Source organism: Pteropus vampyrus, unplaced genomic scaffold, assembly GCF_000151845.1.
Source record: "Pteropus vampyrus isolate Shadow unplaced genomic scaffold, Pvam_2.0 Scaffold280, whole genome shotgun sequence".
Taxonomy (NCBI): domain Eukaryota; kingdom Metazoa; phylum Chordata; class Mammalia; order Chiroptera; family Pteropodidae; genus Pteropus; species Pteropus vampyrus.
Window position 1 is genome coordinate 293,540 of NW_011889061.1, and position 16,128 is coordinate 309,667.

Here is a 16,128-nt window from a genome sequence, read left to right on the forward strand (position 1 = left end):
ATCCCTCATTAAATTTTAAAACAAATACCAAGTTCAATGTTAATAGTGTAGTTTTTATTTTTAAAAGCTATATTATCTTAGATATTTCTGGACTCACTGAAGTGAGAGACAGCTGGAGTTAAACGTCTGGAAGCGACAGAGTTCTACCACAGTGACACCCCGCTGTTGATGGAGGAGCGCAGATTCGGATCTTACCATGGGGTCGCACGGAGGCGTGTGCATCTCAGCAAGTACCACATTTTCTAAGTTGTCACTGAAAACAAAGCTGTGGAAACTCTGAGGTATAAAAGTGGCTGTCGACTCACTTTCTTCAAGCAGATTCTTATACACCTGTGTTTGAGGTCGAGCCAGGCCTTTCAGTATTACATAAAATCCATCGTTTCCAACCACTGTAACAAAATAAAACCAAAAGAGATACACTTATATCCCAGACTTATATCCCAGGCTCTCAGATAAAGACGTGATGACCACACGCCATTATACTCACATCACACCATTATACGCACTTCACGTTCCACAGTCCCTTTCAGTTAATACAATGATAGCAGCTTTGCTGTAGCACCGAGGCATTTACAAACAATTTACTCAATAACAAGAACAACAAAGATATGTCTACACATTCATAGAATCCCTTCCTGACGGCTGTTATAGTAATCAACACTCTATGCAACTGATCGGATTCTAGGGAAGAAACGTGGTAACACGTCAAAATATAAATTTAAGAGATTATGGGAAAAGTAGAACCAGAAAAGTCCTTGAAGTTTTAAAATGTTTACCTTCCCCTCAAAAATGCCATTTTGCCTATTTTACATTGGTCACAACATCCACCTACTATCAATTTCCATTTATGTTTGCTCTGGGGATGATGACGGTCACCCGCAGAGCTCAGCGAGGACGGCGACTGAAAGCTCGGCAGGGGCGTTTGCTCCAGTATTGCTCCCGCTCACACCGTAACTCTCCACAATCTGTCGTGTGATCCCAATTCCTCAAATTCAACTCCGTGCCTGCCGGTCTGGCAGGCCTGTTCACTTGTGAGCACTGGAATGCTGCTTGCTTAAGGCAGCTCTAGGTCTTCTGAAGCTGGTCCCTTAAATGAGGCAGGCCTGGGAACCGGGTGCTGTCTCTCCATTTCTCAACTCTTGACAGAGCCGGAGCAAATGAATGAAGTGTTATTAACTTGCTATAAACAAAAACTTCACAAATTGACTTTCAGGGACAATTGTGTTTCTTTTTATGCCCTAAGAGATGTTGACTGCCTGCCTTCTCTGCTTTTCTCTAAACTAAGGGCATATTAGTGGGGTTCTCTTGGTCACCATCTGTGCACAGTGATTACAGGAGAGTGATTTTCAGTCTTCTCTAAAGCAAGAGTTGTGTTTGCTTTGAAGCCTAAGCTTAAAACAGATTCCTTTCTGGGTAGCAATATCACTTCTCACTAAACAGCGAATCTATGTGGCAAGGGCACTGCAGGAATATTGCTTTTAAATAACAATCGGGTGAGCTGTGTGAGAACTACATTGTAGTAAGTGCATTGTAGTAAGTGCATTGTAGAGGCAAAAGACAGTGAAATTTTATAACAGTAATAATGATTGCGACCAATTACAAAAATGTACAAAAATATTACTAGCAGCTTTGTCAGAATAGCTAAAAGCTAGAAACGGCTCAGGTGTCCATGCAGAAGAAAATGCATAAAATCTCTTGTATATACACACATGGGAATATCACTCAGCCATAAAATGAATGAACCACTGATTCAAGTGACATGAATGAATCTCAGAAATACTGTGCTGACTGAAAGGCTTTCACCAAAAGAATACACACTGTTTCATTTCATCATAGAGTTCTGATAGCTGAGTTATATTAGAAAAAGAAAAAGGAAGACAGAAGAGCAGCTGCCTCTGGCAGGTGGCCAGAGAGGGGCGGGGAAGAAGCAGAGGGAAACTTCTGGGGTGACAGTGAAGGGGTTTGGGTTACAGCCACGGTCCCCAACCTTTGTGGCGCCAGGGACCGGCGCTCCTATGAGAACCTAACGCCTGAGGATCTGAGGCGGAGCTGAGGCGGTGATGCTGGCATGGGGAGTGGCTGCAGATACCGATAAAGCTCGCTGGCCCGCCGCTCCCCTCCTGCTGTGCAGCCCGGTTCCTGACAGTACACAGCCCAAGGGTTGGGGACCCCTGTGTTACAGTATTTGTCAAAACTCATTGAACAATACACTTAAGGTACAAATACTATGCACATTACCGTATATAAATTTTGCCTTAAAAAAAATAAACAACTGGAAACAAATATTGAATCTAGGTAAACACTGAAGTGTTTAGGGGTGCAATGTCCTCATGCTACACTTATATCAATAGAACAGAATATGATGCAAACATAGTGGGGAAAACTGTAGGAAAAAATGTGCAACTACAAGATGATGATAAACCTTTTTCGACCTCTTTCTGTGTCTTAAGCCAGACACTGTTCCAAACATAATACACTTATTAACTTTTTCTATCCTCTTAGCTATTCTATAAATCAACTACTATGACTGCCCCCATGTTATAACTGAGCACACTGAAGGCACTGAGAAATGAAGCATCTCGCCCCAGCTCGGAGAGCCAGCAGCAGTATTTAAACAGCACTGGGTCAGGCTACAGCACTGTGCTGGCCCTTGTAAGTCAGTGCAGCATCAACATTCTCTCTCCCTCTCTCTGCAACCCATCCCTCCCCTTTCTCTTTCCCTCAAAATGTATTTGGTAGTAATATGGTTTCAGTTATGGTAAAGTAAGACTACACGTGTGACCTACACAGATGTTTCATTTTAAGTGGAAAGAAAGCCCATTTCAAAGTAATATATGTTAGTTTAAAATTTTGAAAAATAAAAAAAAATCAACATGTGACCTATAAATATATGTTTATGGCATAAACATTATTTAACATAAACAAGACTGAAAAGAGATTTCATATTACAGTTGTTCATAAGAAAATGGAGTGTAATTTAAATAAAACTCATCAAAAAAGACACTTAATCGCTGAGCGAAATAATAGTGCTTGATTAGAACTGCAATGATACCTTCCCCTAGTTTTTCTCCATAAGGTTACTGCTCTTAAATCTTAATAAGTAGGTTGATAGACTGTTCCTAAAAAAATGGCTCATTAATAAACAACCTTTCTATAGATTTCCAAAAATTGAAACATAGTAATTCCTGTTATCCAAACATGCTAGACTTGCCATGAAACACAGCTATCACATACTGACCATCAGTCATCTGCCATGCACTGTGCTAGGTGCTCTATCACTGATACTTTAATCATCAAAAGTGTTATTTATCCTTAGTCCGTTTTTCAAACGAAGAAATTAAGGCACAGAATAATTAAGTAACATCAAAAGTCACAAAGCACATTAGCTCCTGGATGTCTTCAAATATATTTCCAATATCTGAAGGATATACACATGTGTGCAAACCCATAAAAACACATACACACACAGGAGTGTGCATGCAGTATTAAATTTTATACACACACACACACACACACACATACATACAGTATGGTATATGTGTATTTGTGTGGATATATATACACATATACACATATACATAAACATAGATGATCATTTTAAAGATTTTATAAAGGATCTCAAAGGGGATCCAAAGAATTCTTAGCATTTTGTTACAAAGTTCAGTTCAAACATTAAACCTGAAATTAATGTAGCTGGTTGATTTATGAATCTATCAAAATTAGTTTGGTAGAGATTTGAAAATAAAAGAATTTAAAAAAATTTTTAGAAATATATGCAGAGTGTGATGAGTTTCGGGGTGACATCTTCATACAAATACTAAAGGAGAAAAAAGAAAATTCTCAAACGAAAAAATGGCATAAAATTGAATTAAAAATGAACACTCAAGCAATTAACAGAGAATTCTCAGAATTCATACAATATAGGAAATCAGCTCTCAAATATATGGCAAATGATATAAATACCATAAAAAAATATATAAAGAAAAAAATGCAGTAGAATTAAGCTCTCAAATAGCAATTGAAATATTACTTACAAATCACGAAGCTGTGTTAAATTTATGAATTATGACAAAAAAGGCATTTATTAATATTCAAGATAAGTATAAGCTTTTGAAATTCCTAAGCAATGAGAAGAAACATAGTATAGGCTTCTTACTCACATTTTCAAAATACACAAAATTATTTTGTGTAACTTTTAGAAAAAAAAAGAATACTCCAAGCGACAAAGAAAAAATTGACTATAAGAATATAAAATGGCATTAAAATGAATCAAAATGGCATTAAATCTTTATTCCCAGATTTTGCAAAAGTAAAGGAATTTGATAAAATCAAGGTGGTTAGGAGTAAGTTTTCTACAATTATTTATCTAGCCGCCCTCCATGACATGAAAAGCCAAAAGAAACATTTTCATAGGACTTGAAGAAAATTTCTAGTTCAGGACCTTGTTATCTTAAAATAGCTTTTGTATTAGTTGAACAAGAGATATTCAAAATGAATTAAGAGTGCTAATAATAGAAAGTTTAATTAATCATTTTGATTTGTGACTTTTCAACAGGTTCAAGGCCAAACACCAAGAGAGACTGATGCAAATGCGCTGGTGAGCTCGTTGCGAAGGCCCCGCCCCCCGCTCCCCGCCCCCACTCTGGTCCACAGAACCTGCGGTTGAATCCCTCCATTCTAAACGATGTCAACGTCTGCAAGAACTGCCCTGGATAAACAGTCACATTGCCACCTGGTTAACTCTCATTTGGCCTATAAAACTGAGTTTGAGTGTGACCTGTGTACCAGGAGCCCTCCCCGACCTGCGCCTGCGCCCCACCGCCCTGACTGACGCCCTCCCTGGGAGCCTTTAACAGGGATTTCACTCACAGGCTCTGCTTTCTCAGTCTCAGCGACGCAACCTCCGGGACAAGGACCCCTGACTTTGCTCTCAATATCTCCAGCCCACAGCACGTCACCCGAATGATTTTAGGCACGTAGCAAATACCTGAATGAATGAAAGCTTTTAACGATCCTCTACTGTATTTCTCTCCAAAGAATTTTATCTAACATTTGGGAAACTCCCTTTTCTTTCCTTAGAATTCTGTCTTTGGAAAAATGAGATAAAACCCTTTGATCCCCTCTTTTCCTGTCAGACCATTAGGTGGGAGCCTAGGGAAGCACCAGGAAGTCGTACATTTTAAGCCAGGCCGTTTAATTTGTGGAGCCCCCCTTATAACGCCTAAATAGTCCCAGAGATAACATAACAATAGCAATGAATGGCCTTTTCATAGCTCTTCTGATCTGATATTAAGGTATCTTCGTAGATGGGGTTTTGTTCTTATGGACAATTTTTCCTTTCTTAAGATGCCAGGAGTAGTTATTTTAAGTCACATGTCTAATAATTTTATTTAGGTTATTTCTATAATTTGTATAATTTGCAGAAGATAAAGTACAAGTAAAATTGAGTATTCATTTTAAGATTAAAAAAACAAATAAATTATTATTATCATAGAGCTAAATGGAAGGGATGAAAAATTCATTTCAACTTATTTTGGGCTCAGACCTTACACTGGAATAGCCTCTCAATATTGATGCTTCCTGCCAAATATTTGTAAAGGTTTCATAAAGGGAGAATTAAAAATTTTACAAATTGTTAGTGATTATTTTAATAACCTTAAATATTATTTCTTAATATTTTTTACTTAATCTTTCCTACTAAGAAAAAACACAATAAGAAATTTTATTTCAAAATCGCTTGTTCATATTCATAACACACACATTAAGGTCAAGGCCTTTGTTTGCCATAAAAGATTCTGTTCATTCATTTAGACTAGATCTTGTTAATCTCAGTTATAAGTGAACTTACAAAAATACATACAATATTGCTTTAAAAGTTAGTGAATAGAAGGAAAATTGAGTGAGAAAAAAAGATGAAGGCAAGAATAAATTAAATTATAAAACAAATTCCATGAAATCCTGCATATTTACAAGGAGATAGCATTGAGTAAGGAGATCATTTTTGCTCCATTTGCCTTTTTAAAAGTTTTAATGCTTAAAATTTTAATCAAAATAATACCACATTTATTTTAAATCAGTTTTTAAAGGCTTATAAAAAAAGTCCCTAAGCTATCTAACATGCAATACAAAATGGGGAATGTGATCAGTTACTTGATTTAGCAACTACAAAAGAATTAAAGAATGACTTGCCTGGAAGTCCCAAAATCACTGAATATATTTCTCCCAGTTCTCAAAAAAGAAAATAATGTAAATACAACTAAACACTTCACAAAGCACATTATTAAAATACAGGGCATAACATATTATTTCTAAGGACTTAAAAATCATTTCTATATGAGAAGATCAAAAGCAGAGCCTCTGGCTATGCAACTGTTTACCAATACGATGCAAGGTAAATGCGACTTTTTCTGAAAGAATGAATGGGCTACCTATTGGAGACTACCATTCAACAAGAATTATTTCGTTTTGAACAAACTTTAGATCAGTATTGTAGATTTAAGGCTGTACTAGTTACAGTGCATTCATTTATCAAATATTTATTGAGGGGCTATTATGTCCAATCATCTTAACCGTCTTAGGCCATACTTCAGATTAAGAGCACGTGAGTCACAGGCAGGCCTGCTGGTGGGGTGAGGCCGGGGGAGGACAGATGCTTCCGAAAGCTGAAGAGCTCACCTGAGTCGTAGTATTTATGCCTAGACATATGCAGGTGGCAGAGCTAAAAATACTTTTATTTTAATTTTTTTACTTTTTTAATTAAAAATTATTAGGGTGACATTGATCAACAAAATCTAATAAATTTCAAGTGTACAATTCAACAGTATGTCATATATGTACTGCATTGTGTGTTCGCCACCCATAGTTACTTTCCTTCCGTCACCAGATACTTGACTCTTGTCCCTTTATCTTCCCTCCTTCCCTCTGGTCACCACTAATCCACTGTCCGTGTCCATGTTCGCCTCTAAAACTAAATGTAATAAATGGAAGCTCCTACAAACACACACAAAAAAGTGTTTTTCCTGACTCCAAATTACATACAATTGAACATTTTAAACCAGTTATCAAAAGCTATTTTGGTCCATTAAAACAAAGGAAAAAAATCTCAGAAAAGGTTTTAGAAAAAGATCTACTCAAGAAACCATAAATATGTGGCCTTTTGTGACCACCTTCTTTCATTTAGCATAACATCTTCAAAATCCACCCTGATTGTAGCACATATCAGTATCTTATTCCTTTCTACTGCCGAATAATATTCCATCGTAAGAATATATCACATTTTTAAAAATCTATTCATCCACTGACAGAAATCTGGGCTGTTTCCACGTTTTGGCTATTGGGAGTAAAGGTGCTGTAAACATTTGTGCCTGAGTTCTGAATGAATGTATGTTTCACTTCTCCGGTTTACACCTAGGGGTAGAACTGCTGGGTCGGTGGTAAGTTTGTGTTTAACATTTGGGAAGCTGCCAAACTGTCTTACAAGGGGGCTTCTTTGTAGGACTAAATATTTGATCTCTATTTTACACGCCTCCCCTGACCCCACTCCAGAAACGCATGAGAAGTCCAGCTTCTCTGCATCGCCACGGCACTCACTTTTACGTTTACACTGCCCTCGTGGGTATGGAACGGTGTGCCATCGTGGTGTTAAGTTACGATTCTCTAATGACTAATGATGTTGAGCAGTTTTATGTGCCTATTGGCCATCTGTATATGTCTTCTTGTGAAATGCATCTATTCAAATAGTTTGCCCATTTCTCAGTTGGGTTAATTGTCTTTTTGGTATTGCCCTGTAAGAGTTTTTCATGATCTGAATATGAGACCCTTACCTGGTGTAGGAATTGCAAAATTTTCTCTCATTCCAAGGTTTGTATTTCCACCTTCTTGATTATTTCTTTGAAGCTCAAAATATATTTATCTCATTCCCTCTGCTTGTTTTGGGATTAATTGGCTCTTCTTTTTTAGTTTCTTAAGGTGGAAGGTTAGGCTATTGATTTGAGATTTTTTTTTTTTTTTTTTAAATATACAGGCTTGGTGAATGGGCCTATTCCTGGAAGACAGGTCAAATCATGATGAATCTATTGCGCAAGAAATTTGGAGAGAGATCCAAACCTATACTGCTGCCTCCAGTGGCTGTCAGGCTGCTGGTTTTCACAGCTACAACAGTTGCAAGGCTGGGTTATAGTATGGAGGAAATAGGGCAAGTAAAAATGCCACAAAACTCGCTATTCTCGCCAAGACTCCAACATTTTTGTTCTATAAACACTCCTTGGATTATTACGGGTCTTTTCCAGAATTCTGAAAAACTTTTCCATCCATCTATGGATCTGTGGAGGTCCTTATCCTCCCATTCTCAAAGTGCTTGTCTAGTTTGTTTATTTTTGCTGCTATTTGTTTTAACATGTTATCACTTGTAGCTAAACTCCATGAACACTCTAGAAAATGTCCAAAACACTGAAGACATCATTACTTTCAAAAGTCGCACTGCTTTTTAAATATTAAATTATGTGTCATTTTTCCATTCTTGTTTCACATATTTATATAACATTTATACAGATGTATTATCTCAATAGTCTGCCTATATTACCTTGTCTAGTTTACTTATTATCTCTGTTCCCCAAGTTCCTCTTCTATAAAATGAGGATAATCGCCATACAATTTAGAGTTTAAAAAATATTATGCAAAGTAGTACTTATAAATTATTAAGAAAAGCAGATCAAAAAAATTATATAAAATATATGAATATTATTATTATAATCATTTAAGGAATTCCTCTTCCAATTTCCAGCCCCTCTAATTCTTTTACTCTTATTGTTTCATAAAACTTATTTCCTGAATTTATATTACATTTTCATTCTTTATCTTTCCTATATCCCATACCAGAAAATAAGTTCCAATGACAGTCACTAGCACATAGCGAAGACTTAATACAAGCTTGTTAAATAAATGAATTGTGTTTATGTTATGGTAGGAAATGGGAACCAGTTCTATGCATTTTTCTTTCCTAAGCATTTAGCACAAAACCATGTTGCATTTTTGCACGTGACGAAAGTATATAAAAAGATTTTTTTTAAAATAACTCTTCGCTATTGGACAAAACTGCCAACTCTTCTGAAATATTCAACCCAGGAATTAGCCTAGAGGGGTTGAACAAATGTGAGTTCTATTCTGTTTGTTTTTCCAATAAAGTCAAATAGGTTTTTTAAAAAATTATTAGATTTTAGATACTGAGTAACAGAATTATGTTCGACAACTTGAAAAGTGCTTCTTTATTAATTCAAAATATTCCAGTACCAGAAGTGGAGGAACTTATGCGTGTGGGGTTTCTATTTCTGGTGTCATCTACTATTGCACCTATTCTGACTGTTCAGGCAGGCATTTGCTGTAATTAGAGAACACCTGTCTGATCAGGTGTTAAATATTTCAAATATCGACCCTGCTTACAAATTTCACTGTTTAGAAATTAAGATTCAAAATGACAATGAGAAAAATAAACATCATGGCAAGCATCTCTGGCATTTTCGTGAGATTGAGGAGTTGTTGCTGTCGCATTAATTTTCTCAAATCCTCACAGTCACCTCTTAGATAGGAAAAGGCAAGAAAGGAATTGGGTTCTCACAATGCAGAGAGACTGAGAGACTCTGGCCATCTTCCAGGTCATCATAAATCACAGGAAACACCTCAGCTGACCTGCCTTTAGGGCCAACAGGCATTCTTCAGAGCTAGATTTGCCTTTAAGGGAACCAGGGTGTTTATGGCAAGACTAAATATCTGATTACTTATATCGTACGAATGCATTATTTGAATTATGGTTAACATATATGGAAGAGATGCTCACTATGTTCTTTCATGAGATTTAGCTACTATGTCTTTATTATATGTTAAATGAAATTTAAACCACAATGAGAAATAAGTCTATGCAGGTTAAGAAAATGTTAAAAATTTAGTAATATAAAAATATTCTCAGTATTAAAAATAAATATTAAATTTTATTAAAATAAGAAGCTATGGTGTTTTTGAGATATAACTTCATGAAAGTTGGGAGTAAAATGAAATAAAATAGAAGAAAGAGAAGAGAAATAACACTGTAAAACTTTATGGACTTCAAGTAAAGAAAACAGAGCACAGATGAAATAGATAATAAAAGAAAAAACCCTTACATCAATCATTTCATGGGAATATTTCAATGTTAATATAAAGGAATACAGTAATAAAATTCTGATCGTGACTCTAACTCTAGGTTAGCCACTCGATTGGATTCGCAAGCAAGCTCATGATTTCAGCTTACGAGAGCTTTAGGTTGCCAATCACAACGTCCCCTGCCCAGGCCATGAAATAAGGGATCCAAGGGATCATTCTTGAGATCATTTGAACAAAGTAAACTATATACCTGCATAGCACATAGGAATTGATTACTATATGGAAAGTATATTACATATATTATCTCTACTATAGAATATATGTAATCCTAATGTAGCAATCAGGATTTAGTACCACATTGGCTTGAACAGGAGAGATGTATGTGTGTTACTCAGTACTTCAAATCACACTGTTATTGTTCTCCCTGTTAAAACTTCATCATTTAAGGAGACTGAGTGAGCAATGGTAAGTCTAGGAAGCTGCCTCAAATAACGAAGCTCCAAAGACTATGGGCAGAAATGAAACAGAAGGTGCAAACAGCTGTTGGAATTGCAGGCGAGAAGCGCAGCCTCGGCAGCGCGCTGGAAGTCAGCAGCTGGGTGACAAGGGGCTGCAGGGGGACACTTTAAAGAATGGCAGAGGGAGGGGGTGCATATGGAAACAAAGAAATGGGAAGGAAAGATACCTCGTAGGGCTTGTGTTTTTATGTTGGATGAACGAAAACATTTATGAAGGCCAGACAGTTAATGAGTTGACTGCCTTGGGCGTGAAAGAGACCTGAGCTGTCAGAATCAGATGCCTTAAAAACTCAAGAGAAGGCTTTTGACTCAAGATAAATGTAAACACAGAGACTGCTAATTTTTTTTAAGTGTTTGAAAGTATGAGTTTAATATTAAATGCAAATTACTGAAATGTGAGTTATTAAATGTGAAATGCCTTACTTAATATATAAATGATCAATTAAAGTTGATGTTTGCCAAGGAATGAAAATTTGTAGTTTAACACTTAATCACCTGGGTTGTCAAGATACCATCAGAATACAATATCTGCTTCTAACGGTAATTTTAAAACCAGAGTTCACTGTTCCCATTCACTGCCCCTCGGTTCCTCTACCCTCCACTAAGGTAACAATTTTAAAAATACGTCTTTTCCCACTGCCCCTCTGGGGCTATGCCTATGCATTTTTGTGCATGTGTATATGTACACATATCTGTATCTATAACTTCAGGCATTTAGGAAAATACGATATACATGGTTGCATTTTTATATACCTCTACAGCTCTATTTTTATTTGGCTGTCGTTAATAAGCTTCCACATCAGTGTATGTAGATCTACCTCATCCCCTTCAACCACTGACTAGGATGCCATCCATGGAGCAACTGTGTCGCCACGCGTGTATTCCATCTCCTAGTGAAGGGCATTCAGGTTGTTTTCATATTTTTTACAATAAATCGAATTTCAGGGATTTGTGATAAAACAAAAATTTTAATTACTATCCTCAAGCTAATGGAAAAGCAATGTTGAATGTTCGTTCTTTCTTCTCTTTCAAAATCATTTATCCTCTGCAAAACTCCTAGGATTTAATTTTCTGGGTTTGATGTCGAATTTAATGAAACTAATTATGAGAGAGGGCCATTGGGGGAAATCTCTTGAAATATGTAAATCTTTTCAATAGACACATGTTTTCCAAAATTCCAATTAGATTTTAAATGCCATGATCCTGATGAACCAGTGGCATGATGGACCGAGAATGGGTTTGGCATTAAGGCTACAGTGTGTTTAAAATTCCACTCTAATCAGAAACACGCCACATAATACTCTGTGTCTTAGAGTCCTCGTCTATGAAGAATCATAATAATATCTACTTTCATTTATCACTGTGAGGAATAAAGAAGGAATATCCCTCATGCAAAGAATGTATTAAATAAACTTAGTTCCTCCTTTCTAACAGGTACTAGATAAATACCAAAAATGATGTTGCATTCTACTAGTTTAGGTGTGTGTGTGACTCTAGTGTGTTTACTTGTATGCTCCCCTATAAAAAAATTAAAATATAAAATACCGCTATTAAATTAATGTATCTAGTACATGTCCTTGGTAAAAGGACAAGAAATTACAATCAAGAAACTAAAATCTGTCTGGAGAGGTTTTTTCTCCCCAATATCTGATCAGTATGGAACCATCAAATATTCACTTTGCCCACTTTCTGTCTTAACAATGGAAACCAATGCTAGATGGTTATTCAATGTGTGTATCAATGATCGCTTTTCAAAGTATGGTCCCCAGATGAGCAGCATTGCCTGGAATATTACTGGAAATAAAAATTAAGCTCCACCCCCAAACCTATCAAACCAGAAACTCTAGGTATTGAACACAGCAATGTTTCAGCGAGTCCTCTGGGTGACTCTGACGTGTGCAAACGCTAGTGTACATCTTTAAAACATAAGTACTAAAACGTGAAATGTCATTCATTCCACTACTTATAAACTTAGAAATGAAATATGTCTAAGCAGTGGATTTTTAACATGTCAAGTGAAATTGACTATTATAATGATAGTGACATGTATTTTATCTTGCCAAATGTCCCTCCAGATTAGTCGGTTACCTGTGCTGCCTTTCACCCAGGTTTCGGAAGTGACACTCTTGCTGAGTGCTTTTAGATCCTCGTCAGTTAGCTGGGAAGTTAAATCTGGAATTGTTTTCAGCATCTTCCATACCATTTTGTGTTCATGCAGCGTCCTGCGCATGGGCCTTAAAAAAAATGCAAATTGAGAGACCATAGCATAAATACAAAGAAACAAATCAATCAAAACATTCTTGATTTTTGAGTGTTCAAATTTGTATTTCCTTTTCATTTAAGGGTTGCTTATGGACACCTGTGATGATATTTTATTTTGTCTTGGTAATCAACTTTAGAAACAGAATTTGTTCTTCCAACATTAAGAAGCATCTCCATGAAACTTCACATGTCAGGAAATGTACCTTCTTTTTATAGAACTCAGTGTGTTAACTGTAAGGTTATATTCCTGTTATTCTCCTACTTGGAGTTCACTGAGCTTCTTGAATGAGTAGATGATGTTCTTCATCAAACTGGGACATTTGGGGCCATTCTTTCTTCATATATTCTCTGCCCCTTTTCTCTGTCCACTCCTTCTGTGATGTCTATTGATGTTATCTATGTGGTAGGATATCGTTGTCATACTTCAATTTTATAGTCTGTAGTCCCTATAGTGTGCACCTACCTGTCTCTGCTATTTCACTTAGTGGCCATTTAATAATTGTTCAGAGATTTCTTTAAATGCCTGAACCAATACGTCTCTCAATTTTGCTAATGGGCTGGCTCTGTGTTGTCAACTCTTCTTTTAATTCATTAGACATTGTTTCCTTTATTTCTTTGGATCTATTTATAATAGTTGATTTAAAAATCTTTGTCTACTAGGAATCAACATTTGCATCCCTCAGGACATCATTGGCTGTTGACTGCTTTTTCCCCCCTACATATGGGGCACACTTTGTTATTTCTTTGTTTGTCTTGTAATTTTTGTTGAAAAGTTAAATATTTTAGCTAATATAATGTGGCAACTCTGGAAGTAAGTTTCCCGCCTCCCAGGGAACAACAGTGCCCTGTGAACAGGGCCTTTGCAGAGAGCTGCCAGACAGGTGGCACTGTGGCAGCGCCCTGGGAGTGGAGCTTTGTGAGCAGCTCTTAGCCAGTCTGCCTACCCAGGGCTGCAAGGCTGCTGGCTTCAGCACTGCCACAGAACCTGAGACAGGAAGATTAAAACAGGTCAGAGCGAAAAGGCACAAATCCTACTCTTCTCCCAAGGTTCCACCATTTTTCTTGAATCGATTCCTCCTCATACTGTTGCAAGCATTCGATTAATTTTTCAGAGTTCTGTAAATAATTATTTTGACAATGTTTTGCCAGAATTTCATTGTGTTTATGAAGAAGTAGATACACAGAGACCCTCACCCTGCCATTCTAGAGGTCCTGCACGCCACACAGAATCCTAAATCGTCTGATCTGCATCAACGCCCATAAGTCCTCCCATAGCTCAAGGTCAACATGTTTCAAGCCCCCAGCGAAAAGGGGTTAGGAAAGTGCATGTGACCACTGGCAGTGAGACAATCCAAAATATTCGGTAAAAACACTACTAACATAAGAGATTAGAAAAGATGATGTTTAAAGCCAGGAAGTCATTCAAAAATTATAGCTCTTTGTCATTTTGATAAATGAATGGGCTTGTAATTTACACATTTGGACTAAACATGAAAAACATTATTTCCTACAATTACCGTCATTGCTCTGGAAACCCTATTCCTAATAAATTCTTGTTTCTCGACTTCCTACTGCCTCTCCTACGTGGGCATGGAACGCCACAGTGGGACTGTGAAGCAGCCAACGGGGCGGTGCCTCGCCCGCCTAACCTGCTCTCAGCACCATTCCTAGCTTGCTCGAGCTGCCCATCTGGTACCCATCTTCAGGGTTTCCCACGCTCCACCCTGACCCACGGCTAGCACGTTCCACAGTGCTGAAATTCACCCAAAACTTTTCTGTGGATCCCAGCACACACTCCAGAAAGTCAGCCCTTACTTCCTCTCTTCAAACATGGCCTTCCTTCACCTCTCTCTCGATCTCAACCTTTATTATTTGGCAGGAACCCCCTTTACATCGTGTCTACTCCTTCCTTGGCGCATCTTTCTGGCCTACTCTTAAGATATAAAAGCTGCTATGAAAGAAATTAGATTGACAAAAAGACACCTTCCTATTCATTTGTAGTCAAACAGGAAGAAAAAAAAACAGGAGTGGCTATGAGTGCCAGAAAGACTTCATTCAGAAGGAAGTGCCGAAAGGCCCATGAGGGTTTCCTCAATGATTTATAAACATCTAAGAAAGTATCTCGAGGTCCAGTCATGAAACAATCAATTTTTCATTCGAAGTGAAGATATCTAGGAATAGACTTGATTCATATATTTGAAGAGCTCTCAAATTAAAGAGGGATTAAGATTATTTTGTCTAACAATTTGAGAAGTTATAAAGAGGTCATTTTTTTTCTAATTAAAAAGTATAATTAAAATATTAAAAACAATAAAAGAGATCCCTGGGGGGACACATACAAAATTCAAATGTTAGCTCCCTATCAAAATCCTCCTGCTGTTTGAGTTCATACTTCCTTTTAATATTGGTTAAAAATAACCAATCGAACAGAATCCACACGAGACTCAGTCCCAGGTACTGAGAAAAACTTGATAACTCCCTAATAGCTCAGAATTTGGAAGGACTTTGTTTCTCCCACTTGTTTCTTATTGATTTCTTATTTCTACTGGGTGCTCAATCTCTGATCTAGAAGGCAGAATTTGTTGTCAGTTTTACTTTGTTTTCTTTTAAATAATGTCTTATTCCTACACATGAAATTCAGATCAGATAGAGAATAGATCACCCACTTGTTTTCAGTCTTTAATATTTTCACAAATGCTACCATGTGATTCTTCATACAAGGAAGGATTGGACAAGAGCAGTGGTGTTTGAATAGACGCATAAACAGTCACAGAGCACTTCGCTCAGACTAAGTCTTATGCAGAGTGTACATGACGTCAGTGGATGCAGAACTAAGCTAGTTTAAGGAGGACAGAATGGGAAGATCGGTCAGTTTGCACACTAAACCTGCTCTTCCCCTACAAGTCCGCTGAATGAGCCGTGAGGAATCCATAGGGCTGATACAAAATCACAAGAAATCCAAGGTTCCTTTCAACATAAACATTCTAGTAATTAGTTAGGTTTCCACCATATTTTACATTCTTTATATTATCATAGGATTACAAGAAACTACAAGAATTGAAAGCAGAAACTCAGATATTCATACACAAATGTTTATAGCAAAAACATTTCTAATTAGCAGCATTATTTCCAATATCCAAAGGTGGAAATAAACCAAACTGACCTTCAGATGAATGATAATCAACATTTGGTGTGTACATATACTCAGTGGAAT

General features: G+C 37.0%; 1 protein-coding gene across 1 annotated transcript in view; it reads right to left on the reverse strand.

The window, feature by feature from the left end:
• Nucleotides 1-16,128, reverse strand: part of CNBD1 (cyclic nucleotide binding domain containing 1) — a 134,156-nt gene that overhangs the window by 44,554 nt on the left and 73,474 nt on the right. Inside the window, exons 5-6 of the mRNA XM_011375929.1 lie at nt 12,741-12,886; nt 196-389 (exon numbers count right to left, since the gene is read on the reverse strand). Coding sequence (XP_011374231.1) covers nt 196-389; nt 12,741-12,886 — 340 coding nt within the window. The remainder of the gene's footprint in view (nt 1-195; nt 390-12,740; nt 12,887-16,128) is intronic.